Source organism: Lepisosteus oculatus, chromosome 12, assembly GCF_040954835.1.
Source record: "Lepisosteus oculatus isolate fLepOcu1 chromosome 12, fLepOcu1.hap2, whole genome shotgun sequence".
In the NCBI taxonomy this organism is placed as follows: Eukaryota; Metazoa; Chordata; class Actinopteri; order Semionotiformes; family Lepisosteidae; genus Lepisosteus; species Lepisosteus oculatus.
In genome coordinates, this window is record NC_090707.1 from 9946211 (window position 1) to 9964943 (window position 18733).

General features: G+C 40.8%; 1 protein-coding gene across 2 annotated transcripts in view; it reads right to left on the reverse strand.

Moving 5' to 3' along the window:
- col6a3 (collagen, type VI, alpha 3) overlaps nucleotides 1-18733 on the reverse strand; it is a 134278-nt gene that overhangs the window by 35640 nt on the left and 79905 nt on the right. For both annotated transcript variants that reach the window (XM_069196784.1, XM_069196785.1), the window contains 4 exons: nucleotides 4556-5146; nucleotides 3044-3634; nucleotides 1532-2122; nucleotides 20-610 (listed from right to left, as the gene is read on the reverse strand). In XM_069196784.1, coding sequence (XP_069052885.1) covers nucleotides 20-610; nucleotides 1532-2122; nucleotides 3044-3634; nucleotides 4556-5146 — 2364 coding nt within the window. The remainder of the gene's footprint in view (nucleotides 1-19; nucleotides 611-1531; nucleotides 2123-3043; nucleotides 3635-4555; nucleotides 5147-18733) is intronic.

Sequence of the window (18733 nt, forward strand, 5' to 3'; positions counted from 1 at the left end):
GAAGAAGGTATTAGTTTACCTATGACAGTGGGTCTGATCGCGACAGAAATTTGTGTCAGTGTTGATAGAAGTTGCTGTTGGATGTCTGGAAGGTCAGAAAACTCTCTGACAGTTAGAGCATAGTTGGGATCGTAGGAGATTGTTTGCAGTTCCCGGGTGTCAGCATTCCTGGTTCCAATTCCTAGAGGAACAACCCCAAGGCCCTTCAGAGCCGAGGCAGATCCACCCACATCATCTCTGGACCTTCCCCCCGTCAACAGGATTAACACCTGAGGAACACCTTCAAGACGTCTGCTACCGGCGGATGGTGTAAAGACACTATCCCTCACAAACCGCAGAGCTGCCCCAGTGTTGAGGGGTCTTCCTCCTTTCTGTCTCAGGCCTCTTATGGTATTCATGACATCGTCTTTTGTAGAATATGTATTCAGATAGAAGTTAGCTGCTGCGTCATTACTGTACTGGATCACAGCCACGCGATCTCTGCTTTCCTCCACATCAAGGTTTTCCACTACTCTACGGACAAAGTCGCGCATTGCTGGGAAGCCGCTCCTGGAGTCATCAGAACCATCCAAGAGGAACACAATGTCCCTTTGTTTCCCCTCGGTTTCAACTACAAGATAATAAGGAACATCTTTCAAAAATAAATCTTAAAAAAGGCCCATTTTTCAATTTTGCTCAATTCAGAAGAAAACCGACTCTCCTGTAGTTGAATTGTAAGTGGTTTTCATAAAAGAGTATCTATGTTAGTGGAACAGAATAAGCACAATACTGACCGTCATAGCAAAGACCATCACAATAAGCTAAATTCAATGTTTCAGTAAAATACTTCACAAGAAAAGAAACTAAAGTGAAAACCGTCTCATGAATCATTACTGAATGTTTGAATATAAAAACTTTTTCATACTAGAATCATACAACATTTGAAAAAGGCACAACTGAAAAGTGAAAGAAATCATTTATGTAAGTATGTTTTGGGAAATATGCTTAAAAATACCTACTTTCAATGTCGCTTAAACGATTTAAAGAAATAATGTTGAAAATCAAGAAAAACAAGACATGACATATTTTCACAATTTGTAACATAACTGAAAACTCAGATGCTGTTAAACCAGCATAGAGAAAGAATCACAAAGCATGAAGTCGTATTCAGCCTCTAGTGCCTGCGACATTGCTCAGAGGCAAAGCGTGTAAAACTGTCAATGTACCAACAGTGGCAGATAACCATAAACCATGCAATCAGAGCCAGGAAGCAGATGGAAAAAAAACAAAGGAATGAATAAGAAAGAAATGGGAGAAAAATCATCCGATGCAGGAATTCCACATAAGATGTGTTCACATGAACATACTGTAGCAGAAATCTGGAGCAAGGTATATTCATGGTTCAACTTTCTCCAGTGAACGGAAAAAGGTTCTAGGAATCAACATGAACAGAAAGAACGAAAGCCACCCAGATTCTACTTAAAATCTGGACCATTATCAGCCATGCCAAAAGCAACACATACAGAAATAACTGAAGAAGGTATTAGTTTACCTATGACAGTGGGTCTGATCGCGACAGAAATTTGTGTCAGTGTTGATAGAAGTTGCTGTTGGATGTCTGGAAGGTCAGAAAACTCTCTGACAGTTAGAGCATAGTTGGGATCGTAGGAGATTGTTTGCAGTTCCCGGGTGTCAGCATTCCTGGTTCCAATTCCCAGAGGAACAACCCCAAGGCCCTTCAGAGCCGAGGCAGATCCACCCACATCATCTCTGGACCTTCCCCCCGTCAACAGGATTAACACCTGAGGAACACCTTCAAGACGTCTGCTACCGGCGGATGGTGTAAAGACACTATCCCTCACAAACCGCAGAGCTGCCCCAGTGTTGAGGGGTCTTCCTCCTTTCTGTCTCAGGCCTCTTATGGTATTCATGACATCGTCTTTTGTAGAATATGTATTCAGATAGAAGTTAGCTGCTGCATCATTACTGTACTGGATCACAGCCACGCGATCTCTGCTTTCCTCCACATCAAGGTTTTCCACTACTCTACGGACAAAGTCGCGCATTGCTGGGAAGCCGCTCCTGGAGTCATCAGAACCATCCAAGAGGAACACAATGTCCCTTTGTTTCCCCTCGGTTTCAACTACAAGATAATAAGGAACATCTTTCAAAAATAAATCTTAAAAAAGGCCCATTTTTCAATTTTGCTCAATTCAGAAGAAAACCGACTCTCCTGTAGTTGAATTGTAAATGGTTTTCATACAAGAGTCTCTATGTTAGTGGAACAGAATAAGCACAATACTGACCATCATAGCAAAGACCATCACAAGAATCCAAATTCAATGTTTCAGTAAAATACTTCACAAGAAAAGAAACTAAAGTAAAAACCGTCTCATGAATCATTACTGAATGTTTGAATATAAAAACTTTTTCATACTAGAATCATACAACATTTGAAAAAGGCACAACTGAAAAGTGATAGAAATCATTTATGTAAGTATGTTTTGGGAAATATGCTTAAAAATACCTACTTTCAATGTCACTTAAACGATTTAAAGAAATAATGTTGAAAATCAAGAAAAACAAGACATGACATATTTTCACAATTTGTAACATAACTGAAAACTCAGATGCTGTTAAACCAGCATAGAGAAAGAATCACAAAGCATGAAGTCGTATTCAGCCTCTAGTGCCTGCGACATTGCTCAGAGGCAAAGCGTGTAAAACTGTCAATGTACCAACAGTGGCAGATAACCATAAACCATGCAATCAGAGCCAGGAAGCAGATGGAAAAAAAACAAAGGAATGAATAAGAAAGAAATGGGAGAAAAATCATCCGATGCAGGAATTCCACATAAGATGTGTTCACATGAACATACTGTAGCAGAAATCTGGAGCAAGGTATATTCATGGTTCCACTTTCTCCAGTGAACGGAAAAAGGTTCTAGGAATCAACATGAACAGAAAGAACGAAAGCCACCCAGATTCTACTTAAAATCTGGACCATTATCAGCCATGCCAAAAGCAACACATACAGAAATAACTGAAGAAGGTATTAGTTTACCTATGACAGTGGGTCTGATCGCGACAGAAATTTGTGTCAGTGTTGATAGAAGTTGCTGTTGGATGTCTGGAAGGTCAGAAAACTCTCTGACAGTTAGAGCATAGTTGGGATCGTAGGAGATTGTTTGCAGTTCCCGGGTGTCAGCATTCCTGGTTCCAATTCCCAGAGGAACAACCCCAAGGCCCTTCAGAGCCGAGGCAGATCCACCCACATCATCTCTGGACCTTCCCCCCGTCAACAGGATTAACACCTGAGGAACACCTTCAAGACGTCTGCTACCGGCGGATGGTGTAAAGACACTATCCCTCACAAACCGCAGAGCTGCCCCAGTGTTGAGGGGTCTTCCTCCTTTCTGTCTCAGGCCTCTTATGGTATTCATGACATCGTCTTTTGTAGAATATGTATTCAGATAGAAGTTAGCTGCTGCGTCATTACTGTACTGGATCACAGCCACGCGATCTCTGCTTTCCTCCACATCAAGGTTTTCCACTACTCTACGGACAAAGTCGCGCATTGCTGGGAAGCCGCTCCTGGAGTCATCAGAACCATCCAAGAGGAACACAATGTCCCTTTGTTTCCCCTCGGTTTCAACTACAAGATAATAAGGAACATCTTTCAAAAATAAATCTTAAAAAAGGCCCATTTTTCAATTTTGCTCAATTCAGAAGAAAACCGACTCTCCTGTAGTTGAATTGTAAATGGTTTTCATACAAGAGTCTCTATGTTAGTGGAACAGAATAAGCACAATACTGACCATCATAGCAAAGACCATCACAAGAATCCAAATTCAATGTTTCAGTAAAATACTTCACAAGAAAAGAAACTAAAGTGAAAACTGTCTCATGAATCATTACTGAATGTTTGAATATAAAAACTTTTTCATACTAGAATCATACAACATTTGAAAAAGGCACAACTGAAAAGTGATAGAAATCATTTATGTAAGTATGTTTTGGGAAATATGCTTAAAAATACCTACTTTCAATGTCACTTAAACGATTTAAAGAAATAATCTTGAAAATCAAGAAAAACAAGACATGACATATTTTCACAATTTGTAACATAACTGAAAACTCAGATGCTGTTAAACCAGCATAGAGAAAGAATCAGAAAGCATGAAGTCGTATTCAGCCTCTAGTGCCTGCGACATTGCTCAGAGGCAAAGCGTGTAAAACTGTCAATGTACCAACAGTGGCAGATAACCATAAACCATGCAATCAGAGCCAGGAAGCAGATGGAAAAAAAACAAAGGAATGAATAAGAAAGAAATGGGAGAAAAATCATCCGATGCAGGAATTCCACATAAGATGTGTTCACATGAACATACTGTAGCAGAAATCTGGAGCAAGGTATATTCATGGTTCCACTTTCTCCAGTGAACGGAAAAAGGTTCTAGGAATCAACATGAACAGAAAGAACGAAAGCCACCCAGATTCTACTTAAAATCTGGACCATTATCTGCCATGCCAAAAGCAGCACATACAGAAATAACTGAAGAAGGTATTAGTTTACCTATGACAGTGGGTCTGATCGCGACAGAAATTTGTGTCAGTGTTGATAGAAGTTGCTGTTGGATGTCTGGAAGGTCAGAAAACTCTCTGACAGTTAGAGCATAGTTGGGATCATAGGAGATTGTTTGCAGTTCCCGGGTGTCAGCATTCCTGGTTCCAATTCCCAGAGGAACAACCCCAAGGCCCTTCAGAGCCGAGGCAGATCCACCCACATCATCTCTGGACCTTCCCCCCGTCAACAGGATTAACATCTGAGGAACACCTTCAAGACGTCTGCTACCGGCGGATGGTGTAAAGACACTATCCCTCACAAACCGCAGAGCTGCCCCAGTGTTGAGGGGTCTTCCTCCTTTCTGTCTCAGGCCTCTTATGGTATTCATGACATCGTCTTTTGTAGAATATGTATTCAGATAAAAGTTAGCTGCTGCGTCATTACTGTACTGGATCACAGCCACGCGATCTCTGTTTTCCTCCACATCAAGGTTTTCCACTACTCTACGGACAAAGTCACGCATTGCTGGGAAGCCGCTCCTGGAGTCATCAGAACCATCCAAGAGGAACACAATGTCCCTTTGTTTCCCCTCGGTTTCAACTACAAGATAATAAGAAGAATCTTAAAAAAGAGAAAAGGTGCTCGATTTTAAAAGGTAGTGAATAATATTTGTAACAAGAAATATTATGAAATATAATTGAATGTACCGTTTAATTAGGATAGTATATTTAAATTAGCAGTGTTTTCTAATGCTGTTTTATGCAATTATATTTAAATTGATTATTATTGTATAAAATAATACAGGTTCATAATGTCCAATATTTTTTAAAAAGAAAAAAATGTTATTCAGAAGAGGTTTGATGCTACTTTGCCTTCAGTTTCATATTAAACTTCACAGAAAATGCAGAATGCATTTATATGTACATTTTAAAGTAAACTACAAATTCAAAATGATATCATATTAAAATTATCCAAATTTAAAATCATATTATAATAAGACAATACTTTAAATACATCAATTTAATATAACATAAAATAATTAATTTAATTTATGCATTCACAGTCTAGTATTTTTTATAAAAATAAATCAACTGTATAGAATACAGAAGCAGCCTGCTGCTAATATTGGGTTGGTGACAAGAATTTTATTAATTTATAGAACTTTATGCAAAATGTTGATATAATTTATCTATTAAAATCACAGTAAAAATAACCAAAAGAGATACTTAGAATTGTTTAGCCAGATCAGCAAAGGCCAAGGATGAGCAAAGAAAACACAGAATTTGATATTAGCTTCTCTATGTCAAATATCTCTTGGAAATAATAAATTGAACTTTTTTGCATATTTTGATGATTATAAAATGTATGTAAGAATAGAACATCCATAATCAGAAGTACAAACGAATTCCACAGAAAATAACCTCTCCTGTATGTTTCACAGTTAGATTTTGATAACATAAGCACGTTTAACACAGTTTCTGTCACAGATGTCGCAAGGCATGCCATGGAAAGGCCAGGAGAGCAATAAAGACCCTATGCTTAGCGGCAATATGGGGGTTAGCCCGAGCTCAGGAGGTCAGACGACGCTGGGTAGAAACCTATGCCCTCAGGCCGCGGAGGAGACGACCTGGTACTAGACAGGACTCAAGACCACCAAACCTTCAATGCTGAGCCAGGAGCAAAGGGTGACCCAGAAATATATAGCCCCACAAAAAGTCACTTGAGAAGGACAAGAAGAGCACAGGAAAACAAAGAACAAGACAGAGTAGGAACGCCCTCTAGCTGTAGAGGGTGTGACAGTTTCATAATATCTAAACTTAAGACACTACAAAGCAACATTAAATATGGATCAAAACAAAATACTTTAACAATTGAACTGTATATAAAACAGAGCAAACGTAGTCTTTACATTTTGTCTTAGAAATGGAGCAATGTTAATGATACTCCAACCTACAGTCAAAGTATTTTGAAGATGTCAGCAACTTTCTTATTAATGTATTGTACTACAGTGAATCACTGTTGTAAATATGTTATAATTGTGATAAAACAATAATAAATCAAAATGTTAATACAAATGATAATTTCAAAATAAAATGGATATTTTAACGCTAGCTATTAATAATTGAAAATATATATTATGTTTTTAAAATATATCCAAAAAATCACTCCTTATTGCAGTACTTATTCAACTGGCAAAACATGTTTCTCTATACTTCTACTTTTCTTACCCAACACAGTTGGTGTTCCTGGTGTGAGCTCAACAACTACGGTATTAACAGATGAAAGAAGTTGCTCTTGGACTGCTGGGAGGTCAGAGAATTCAGACACTGAAAGAGCATAACTAGGATCGTAGGCAATCTTTTGCAATTCTCTGCTATCAGAGCTCCTCGTTCCAATTGCAAAGATCAACACTCCAAGTTCCTTCAGGGCCGCAGCTGGTGCTTCAACGCTGTCACTAGATCTTCCACCAGCCAGCACAACAACAATCTGAGGGACACCCTCAGGACGTCTACTGCCAGCAGATGCAGTAAAGACTCTGTCCTTAACAAACTGAAGGGCTGCCCCAGTGTTCAGTGGCCTTCCTCCTTTGTGTCTAAGGCCTTTCACACTGTTAATGACATCCTCCTTTGTTGAGTATGTATTTAGATAGAAGTTAGCTGCTGGATCATTACTGTATTGGACTACAGCAACCCGATCTTTGTTTTCATCAACTCGGAGCTTCTCCACCACTCTCTGAACAAAGTCCCGCATTGCTGGGAATCCATTTCTAGTGTAATCAGAGCCATCCAGCAGAAACACAACATCCCTTCTGACGGCATCGCCCTCAACTGTGAAATGTTCAGAGTAAAAAACAACGTCAAAACACAGAATTTGGGTTGTTCTACTACATCAGTTATTTGGCACCATCAAGTGCTGCAAATGACATTCAGAAAAGAAATGCAAAAAACATCTACTGGAATAACAAACCAATTTTGTTACTGGAACCCACATGAAGAGACCATCAAATTTGCAATATATCATTGTCGTTTAGAATAATTAGACTGCACCGATATTTTGGTCTGAATTAAGAGATTCAGAATATTTTCACCAAGTGGAAAAAGAACAACTCCATGTAGATTGAGCAACAAACGACAAGAAACTACAAAGAACAGAATACTGACTTGAAGCCATCTCACAGAAAAGGACACTGAGAGAGCCTGAACAAAGCAAGAGGAGTGAACGTTAAACTACTGTATGCTCCAAGTACCTTCACAGAATGCTTTATCAAATGTATATTGGGAAATTTCCACAAAATCACTCCTTATTGCAGTTCTTGTACAACTAGCAAAACATGTGTCTCTATACTTCTACTTTTCTTACCCAACACAGTTGGTGTTCCTGGTGTGATCTCAACAACTACGGTATTAACAGATGAAAGAAGTTGCTCTTGGACTGCTGGGAGGTCAGAGAATTCAGACACTGAAAGAGCATAACTAGGATCATAGGCAATCTTTTGCAATTCTCTGCTATCAGAGCTCCTCGTTCCAATTGCAAAGATCAACACTCCAAGTTCCTTCAGGGCTGCAGCTGGTGCTTCAACGCTGTCACTAGATCTTCCACCAGCCAGTACAACAACAATCTGAGGGACACCCTCAGGACGTCTGCTGCCGGCAGATGCAGTAAAGACTCTGTCCTTAACAAACTGAAGGGCTGCCCCAGTGTTCAGTGGCCTTCCTCCTTTGTGTCTAAGGCCTTTCACACTGTTAATGACATCCTCCTTTGTTGAGTATGTATTTAGATAGAAGTTAGCTGCTGGATCATTACTGTATTGGACTACAGCAACCCGATCTTTGTTTTCATCAACTCGGAGCTTCTCCACCACTCTCTGAACAAAGTCCCGCATTGCTGGGAATCCATTTCTAGTGGAATCAGAGCCATCCAGCAGAAACACAACATCCCTTCTGACGGCATCGCCCTCAACTGTGAAATGTTCAGAGTAAAAAACAACGTCAAAACACAGAATTTGGGTTGTTCTACTGCATCAGTTATTTGGCACCATCAAGTGCTGCAAATGACATTCAGAAAAGAAATGCAAAAAACATCTACTGGAATAACACACCAATTTTGTTACTGGAACCCACATGAAGAGACCATCAAATTTGCAATATATCATTGTCGTTTAGAATAATGAGACTGCACCGATATTTTGGTCTGAATTAAGAGATTCAGAATATTTTCACCAAGTGGAAAAAGAACAACTCCATGTAGATTGAGCAACAAACGACAAGAAACTACAAAGAACAGAATACTGACTTGAAGCCATCTCACAGAAAAGGACACTGAGAGAGCCTGAACAAAGCAAGAGGAGTGAACGTTAAACTACTGTATGCTCCAAGTACCTTCAAAGAATGCTTTATCAAATTTATATTGGGAAATTTCCACAAAATCACTCCTTATTGCAGTTCTTGTACAACTAGCAAAACATGTGTCTCTATACTTCTACTTTTCTTACCCAACACAGTTGGTGTTCCTGGTGTGATCTCAACAACTACGGTATTAACAGATGAAAGAAGTTGCTCTTGGACTGCTGGGAGGTCAGAGAATTCAGACACTGAAAGAGCATAACTAGGATCGTAGGCAATCTTTTGCAATTCTCTGCTATCAGAGCTCCTCGTTCCAATTGCAAAGATCAACACTCCAAGTTCCTTCAGGGCCGCAGCTGGTGCTTCAACGCTGTCACTAGATCTTCCACCAGCCAGCACAACAACAATCTGAGGGACACCCTCAGGACGTCTGCTGCCGGCAGATGCAGTAAAGACTCTGTCCTTAACAAACTGAAGGGCTGCCCCAGTGTTCAGTGGCCTTCCTCCTTTGTGTCTAAGGCCTTTCACACTGTTAATGACATCCTCCTTTGTTGAGTATGTATTTAGATAGAAGTTAGCTGCTGGATCATTACTGTATTGGACTACAGCAACCCGATCTTTGTTTTCATCAACTCGGAGCTTCTCCACCACTCTCTGAACAAAGTCCCGCATTGCTGGGAATCCATTTCTAGTGTAATCAGAGCCATCCAGCAGAAACACAACATCCCTTCTGACGGCATCGCCCTCAACTGTGAAATGTTCAGAGTAAAAAACAACGTCAAAACACAGAATTTGGGTTGTTCTACTGCATCAGTTATTTGGCACCATCAAGTGCTGCAAATGACATTCAGAAAAGAAATGCAAAAAACATCTACTGGAATAACACACCAATTTTGTTACTGGAACCCACATGAAGAGACCATCAAATTTGCAATATATCATTGTCGTTTAGAATAATGAGACTGCACCGATATTTTGGTCTGAATTAAGAGATTCAGAATATTTTCACCAAGTGGAAAAAGAACAACTCCATGTAGATTGAGCAACAAGCGACAAGAAACTACAAAGAACAGAATACTGACTTGAAGCCATCTCACAGAAAAGGACACTGAGAGAGCCTGAACAAAGCAAGAGGAGTGAACGTTAAACTACTGTATGCTCCAAGTACCTTCACAGAATGCTTTATCAAATGTATATTGGGAAATTTCCACAAAATCACTCCTTATTGCAGTTCTTGTACAACTAGCAAAACATGTGTCTCTATACTTCTACTTTTCTTACCCAACACAGTTGGTGTTCCTGGTGTGATCTCAACAACTACGGTATTAACAGATGAAAGAAGTTGCTCTTGGACTGCTGGGAGGTCAGAGAATTCAGACACTGAAAGAGCATAACTAGGATCGTAGGCAATCTTTTGCAATTCTCTGCTATCAGAGCTCCTCGTTCCAATTGCAAAGATCAACACTCCAAGTTCCTTCAGGGCCGCAGCTGGTGCTTCAACGCTGTCACTAGATCTTCCACCAGCCAGCACAACAACAATCTGAGGGACACCCTCAGGACGTCTGCTGCCGGCAGATGCAGTAAAGACTCTGTCCTTAACAAACTGAAGGGCTGCCCCAGTGTTCAGTGGCCTTCCTCCTTTGTGTCTAAGGCCTTTCACACTGTTAATGACATCCTCCTTTGTTGAGTATGTATTTAGATAGAAGTTAGCTGCTGGATCATTACTGTATTGGACTACAGCAACCCGATCTTTGTTTTCATCAACTCGGAGCTTCTCCACCACTCTCTGAACAAAGTCCCGCATTGCTGGGAATCCATTTCTAGTGTAATCAGAGCCATCCAGCAGAAACACAACATCCCTTCTGACGGCATCGCCCTCAACTGTGAAATGTTCAGAGTAAAAAACAACGTCAAAACACAGAATTTGGGTTGTTCTACTGCATCAGTTATTTGGCACCATCAAGTGCTGCAAATGACATTCAGAAAAGAAATGCAAAAAACATCTACTGGAATAACACACCAATTTTGTTACTGGAACACACATGAAGAGACCATCAAATTTGCAATATATCATTGTCGTTTAGAATAATGAGACTGCACCGATATTTTGGTCTGAATTAAGAGATTCAGAATATTTTCACCAAGTGGAAAAAGAACAACTCCATGTAGATTGAGCAACAAACGACAAGAAACTACAAAGAACAGAATACTGACTTGAAGCCATCTCACAGAAAAGGACACTGAGAGAGCCTGAACAAAGCAAGAGGAGTGAACGTTAAACTACTGTATGCTCCAAGTACCTTCACAGAATGCTTTATCAAATGTATATTGGGAAATTTCCACAAAATCACTCCTTATTGCAGTTCTTGTACAACTAGCAAAACATGTGTCTCTATACTTCTACTTTTCTTACCCAACACAGTTGGTGTTCCTGGTGTGATCTCAACAACTACGGTATTAACAGATGAAAGAAGTTGCTCTTGGACTGCTGGGAGGTCAGAGAATTCAGACACTGAAAGAGCATAACTAGGATCGTAGGCAATCTTTTGCAATTCTCTGCTATCAGAGCTCCTCGTTCCAATTGCAAAGATCAACACTCCAAGTTCCTTCAGGGCCGCAGCTGGTGCTTCAACGCTGTCACTAGATCTTCCACCAGCCAGCACAACAACAATCTGAGGGACACCCTCAGGACGTCTGCTGCCGGCAGATGCAGTAAAGACTCTGTCCTTAACAAACTGAAGGGCTGCCCCAGTGTTCAGTGGCCTTCCTCCTTTGTGTCTAAGGCCTTTCACACTGTTAATGACATCCTCCTTTGTTGAGTATGTATTTAGATAGAAGTTAGCTGCTGGATCATTACTGTATTGGACTACAGCAACCCGATCTTTGTTTTCATCAACTCGGAGCTTCTCCACCACTCTCTGAACAAAGTCCCGCATTGCTGGGAATCCATTTCTAGTGTAATCAGAGCCATCCAGCAGAAACACAACATCCCTTCTGACGGCATCGCCCTCAACTGTGAAATGTTCAGAGTAAAAAACAACGTCAAAACACAGAATTTGGGTTGTTCTACTGCATCAGTTATTTGGCACCATCAAGTGCTGCAAATGACATTCAGAAAAGAAATGCAAAAAACATCTACTGGAATAACACACCAATTTTGTTACTGGAACCCACATGAAGAGACCATCAAATTTGCAATATATCATTTTCGTTTAGAATAATGAGACTGCACCGATATTTTGGTCTGAATTAAGAGATTCAGAATATTTTCACCAAGTGGAAAAAGAACAACTCCATGTAGATTGAGCAACAAACGACAAGAAACTACAAAGAACAGAATACTGACTTGAAGCCATCTCACAGAAAAGGACACTGAGAGAGCCTGAACAAAGCAAGAGGAGTGAACGTTAAACTACTGTATGCTCCAAGTACCTTCACAGAATGCTTTATCAAATGTATATTGGGAAATTTCCACAAAATCACTCCTTATTGCAGTTCTTGTACAACTAGCAAAACATGTTTCTCTATACTTCTACTTTTCTTACCCAACACAGTTGGTGTTCCTGGTGTGATCTCAACAACTACGGTATTAACAGATGAAAGAAGTTGCTCTTGGACTGCTGGGAGGTCAGAGAATTCAGACACTGAAAGAGCATAACTAGGATCGTAGGCAATCTTTTGCAATTCTCTGCTATCAGAGCTCCTCGTTCCAATTGCAAAGATCAACACTCCAAGTTCCTTCAGGGCCGCAGCTGGTGCTTCAACGCTGTCACTAGATCTTCCACCAGCCAGCACAACAACAATCTGAGGGACACCCTCAAGACGTCTGCTGCCGGCAGATGCAGTAAAGACTCTGTCCTTAACAAACTGAAGGGCTGCCCCAGTGTTCAGTGGCCTTCCTCCTTTGTGTCTAAGGCCTTTCACACTGTTAATGACATCCTCCTTTGTTGAGTATGTATTTAGATAGAAGTTAGCTGCTGGATCATTACTGTATTGGACTACAGCAACCCGATCTTTGTTTTCATCAACTCGGAGCTTCTCCACCACTCTCTGAACAAAGTCCCGCATTGCTGGGAATCCATTTCTAGTGTAATCAGAGCCATCCAGCAGAAACACAACATCCCTTCTGACGGCATCGCCCTCAACTGTGAAATGTTCAGAGTAAAAAACGTCGTCAAAACACAGAATTTGGGTTGTTCTACTGCATCAGTTATTTGGCACCATCAAGTGCTGCAAATGACATTCAGAAAAGAAATGCAAAAAACATCTACTGGAATAACACACCAATTTTGTTACTGGAACCCACATGAAGAGACCATCAAATTTGCAATATATCATTGTCGTTTAGAATAATGAGACTGCACCGATATTTTGGTCTGAATTAAGAGATTCAGAATATTTTCACCAAGTGGAAAAAGAACAACTCCATGTAGATTGAGCAACAAACGACAAGAAACTACAAAGAACAGAATACTGACTTGAAGCCATCTCACAGAAAAGGACACTGAGAGAGCCTGAACAAAGCAAGAGGAGTGAACGTTAAACTACTGTATGCTCCAAGTACCTTCACAGAATGCTTTATCAAATGTATATTGGGAAATTTCCACAAAATCACTCCTTATTGCAGTTCTTGTACAACTAGCAAAACATGTTTCTCTATACTTCTACTTTTCTTACCCAACACAGTTGGTGTTCCTGGTGTGATCTCAACAACTACGGTATTAACAGATGAAAGAAGTTGCTCTTGGACTGCTGGGAGGTCAGAGAATTCAGACACTGAAAGAGCATAACTAGGATCGTAGGCAATCTTTTGCAATTCTCTGCTATCAGAGCTCCTCGTTCCAATTGCAAAGATCAACACTCCAAGTTCCTTCAGGGCCGCAGCTGGTGCTTCAACGCTGTCACTAGATCTTCCACCAGCCAGCACAACAACAATCTGAGGGACACCCTCAAGACGTCTGCTGCCGGCAGATGCAGTAAAGACTCTGTCCTTAATAAACTGAAGGGCTGCCCCAGTGTTCAGTGGCCTTCCTCCTTTGTGTCTAAGGCCTTTCACACTGTTAATGACATCCTCCTTTGTTGAGTATGTATTTAGATAGAAGTTAGCTGCTGGATCATTACTGTATTGGACTACAGCAACCCGATCTTTGTTTTCATCAACTCGGAGCTTCTCCACCACTCTCTGAACAAAGTCCCGCATTGCTGGGAATCCATTTCTAGTGTAATCAGAGCCATCCAGCAGAAACACAACATCCCTTCTGACGGCATCGCCCTCAACTGTGAAATGTTCAGAGTAAAAAACAACGTCAAAACACAGAATTTGAGTTGTTCTACTGCATCAGTTATTTGGCACCATCAAGTGCTGCAAATGACATTCAGAAAAGAAATGCAAAAAACATCTACTGGAATAACAAACCAATTTTGTTACTGGAACCCACATGAAGAGACCATCAAATTTGCAATATATCATTGTCGTTTAGAATAATGAGACTGCACCGATATTTTGGTCTGAATTAAGAGATTCAGAATATTTTCACCAAGTGGAAAAAGAACAACTCCATGTAGATTGAGCAACAAACGACAAGAAACTACAAAGAACAGAATACTGACTTGAAGCCATCTCACAGAAAAGGACACTGAGAGAGCCTGAACAAAGCAAGAGGAGTGAACGTTAAACTACTGTATGCTCCAAGTACCTTCACAGAATGCTTTATCAAATGTATATTGGGAAATTTCCACAAAATCACTCCTTATTGCAGTTCTTGTACAACTAGCAAAACATGTTTCTCTATACTTCTACTTTTCTTACCCAACACAGTTGGTGTTCCTGGTGTGATCTCAACAACTACGGTATTAACAGATGAAAGAAGTTGCTCTTGGACTGCTGGGAGGTCAGAGAATTCAGACACTGAAAGAGCATAACTAGGATCGTAGGCAATCTTTTGCAATTCTCTGCTATCAGAGCTCCTCGTTCCAATTGCAAAGATCAACACTCCAAGTTCCTTCAGGGCCGCAGCTGGTGCTTCAACGCTGTCACTAGATCTTCCACCAGCCAGCACAACAACAATCTGAGGGACACCCTCAAGACGTCTGCTGCCGGCAGATGCAGTAAAGACTCTGTCCTTAACAAACTGAAGGGCTGCCCCAGTGTTCAGTGGCCTTCCTCCTTTGTGTCTAAGGCCTTTCACACTGTTAATGACATCCTCCTTTGTTGAGTATGTATTTAGATAGAAGTTAGCTGCTGGATCATTACTGTATTGGACTACAGCAACCCGATCTTTGTTTTCATCAACTCGGAGCTTCTCCACCACTCTCTGAACAAAGTCCCGCATTGCTGGGAATCCATTTCTAGTGTAATCAGAGCCATCCAGCAGAAACACAACATCCCTTCTGACGGCATCGCCCTCAACTGTGAAATGTTCAGAGTAAAAAACAACGTCAAAACACAGAATTTGGGTTGTTCTACTGCATCAGTTATTTGGCACCATCAAGTGCTGCAAATGACATTCAGAAAAGAAATGCAAAAAACATCTACTGGAATAACAAACCAATTTTGTTACTGGAACCCACATGAAGAGACCATCAAATTTGCAATATATCATTGTCGTTTAGAATAATTAGACTGCACCGATATTTTGGTCTGAATTAAGAGATTCAGAATATTTTCACCAAGTGGAAAAAGAACAACTCCATGTAGATTGAGCAACAAACGACAAGAAACTACAAAGAACAGAATACTGACTTGAAGCCATCTCACAGAAAAGGACACTGAGAGAGCCTGAACAAAGCAAGAGGAGTGAACGTTAAACTACTGTATGCTCCAAGTACCTTCACAGAATGCTTTATCAAATTTATATTGGGAAATTTCCACAAAATCACTCCTTATTGCAGTTCTTGTACAACTAGCAAAACATGTGTCTCTATACTTCTACTTTTCTTACCCAACACAGTTGGTGTTCCTGGTGTGATCTCAACAACTACGGTATTAACAGATGAAAGAAGTTGCTCTTGGACTGCTGGGAGGTCAGAGAATTCAGACACTGAAAGAGCATAACTAGGATCGTAGGCAATCTTTTGCAATTCTCTGCTATCAGAGCTCCTCGTTCCAATTGCAAAGATCAACACTCCAAGTTCCTTCAGGGCCGCAGCTGGTGCTTCAACGCTGTCACTAGATCTTCCCCCAGCCAGCACAACAACAATCTGAGGGACACCCTCAGGACGTCTGCTGCCGGCAGATGCAGTAAAGACTCTGTCCTTAACAAACTGAAGGGCTGCCCCAGTGTTCAGTGGCCTTCCTCCTTTGTGTCTAAGGCCTTTCACACTGTTAATGACATCCTCCTTTGTTGAGTATGTATTTAGATAGAAGTTAGCTGCTGGATCATTACTGTATTGGACTACAGCAACCCGATCTTTGTTTTCATCAACTCGGAGCTTCTCAACCACTCTCTGAACAAAGTCCCGCATTGCTGGGAATCCATTTCTAGTGTAATCAGAGCCATCCAGCAGAAACACAACATCCCTTCTGACGGCATCGCCCTCAACTGTGAAATGTTCAGAGTAAAAAACAACGTCAAAACACAGAATTTGGGTTGTTCTACTGCATCAGTTATTTGGCACCATCAAGTGCTGCAAATGACATTCAGAAAAGAAATGCAAAAAACATCTACTGGAATAACACACCAATTTTGTTACTGGAACCCACATGAAGAGACCATCAAATTTGCAATATATCATTGTCGTTTAGAATAATGAGACTGCACCGATATTTTGGTCTGAATTAAGAGATTCAGAATATTTTCACCAAGTGGAAAAAGAACAACTCCATGTAGATTGAGCAACAAACGACAAGAAACTACAAAGAACAGAATACTGACTTGAAGCCATCTCACAGAAAAGGACACTGAGAGAGCCTGAACAAAGCAAGAGGAGTGAACGTTAAACTACTGTATGCTCCAAGTACCTTCACAGAATGCTTTATCAAATGTATATTGGGAAATTTCCACAAAATCACTCCTTATTGCAGTTCTTGTACAACTAGCAAAACATGTTTCTCTATACTTCTACTTTTCTTACCCAACACAGTTGGTGTTCCTGGTGTGATCTCAACAACTACGGTATTAACAGATGAAAGAAGTTGCTCTTGGACTGCTGGGAGGTCAGAGAATTCAGACACTGAAAGAGCATAACTAGGATCGTAGGCAATCTTTTGCAATTCTCTGCTATCAGAGCTCCTCGTTCCAATTGCAAAGATCAACACTCCAAGTTCCTTCAGGGCCGCAGCTGGTGCTTCAACGCTGTCACTAGATCTTCCACCAGCCAGCACAACAACAATCTGAGGGACACCCTCAGGACGTCTGCTGCCGGCAGATGCAGTAAAGACTCTGTCCTTAACAAACTGAAGGGCTGCCCCAGTGTTCAGTGGCCTTCCTCCTTTGTGTCTAAGGCCTTTCACACTGTTAATGACATCCTCCTTTGTTGAGTATGTATTTAGATAGAAGTTAGCTGCTGGATCATTACTGTATTGGACTACAGCAACCCGATCTTTGTTTTCATCAACTCGGAGCTTCTCCACCACTCTCTGAACAAAGTCCCGCATTGCTGGGAATCCATTTCTAGTGTAATCAGAGCCATCCAGCAGAAACACAACATCCCTTCTGACGGCATCGCCCTCAACTGTGAAATGTTCAGAGTAAAAAACAACGTCAAAACACAGAATTTGGGTTGTTCTACTGCATCAGTTATTTGGCACCATCAAGTGCTGCAAATGACATTCAGAAAAGAAATGCAAAAAACATCTACTGGAATAACACACCAATTTTGTTACTGGAACCCACATGAAGAGACCATCAAATTTGCAATATATCATTGTCGTTTAGAATAATGAGACTGCACCGATATTTTGGTCTGAATTAAGAGATTCAGAATATTTTCACCAAGTGGAAAAAGAACAACTCCATGTAGATTGAGCAACAAACGACAAGAAACTACAAAGAACAGAATACTGACTTGAAGCCATCTCACAGAAAAGGACACTGAGAGAGCCTGAACAAAGCAAGAGGAGTGAACGTTAAACTACTGTATGCTCCAAGTACCTTCACAGAATGCTTTATCAAATGTATATTGGGAAATTTCCACAAAATCACTCCTTATTGCAGTTCTTGTACAACTAGCAAAACATGTTTCTCTATACTTCTACTTTTCTTACCCAACACAGTTGGTGTTCCTGGTGTGATCTCAACAACTACGGTATTAACAGATGAAAGAAGTTGCTCTTGGACTGCTGGGAGGTCAGAGAATTCAGACACTGAAAGAGCATAACTAGGATCGTAGGCAATCTTTTGCAATTCTCTGCTATCAGAGCTCCTCGTTCCAATTGCAAAGATCAACACTCCAAGTTCCTTCAGGGCCGCAGCTGGTGCTTCAACGCTGTCACTAGATCTTCCACCAGCCAGCACAACAACAATCTGAGGGACACCCTCAAGACGTCTGCTGCCGGCAGATGCAGTAAAGACTCTGTCCTTAACAAACTGAAGGGCTGCCCCAGTGTTCAGTGGCCTTCCTCCTTTGTGTCTAAGGCCTTTCACACTGTTAATGACATCCTCCTTTGTTGAGTATGTATTTAGATAGAAGTTAGCTGCTGGATCATTACTGTATTGGACTACAGCAACCCGATCTTTGTTTTCATCAACTCGGAGCTTCTCCACCACTCTCTGAACAAAGTCCCGCATTGCTGGGAATCCATTTCTAGTGTAATCAGAGCCATCCAGCAGAAACACAACATCCCTTCTGACGGCATCGCCCTCAACTGTGAAATGTTCAGAGTAAAAAACAACGTCAAAACACA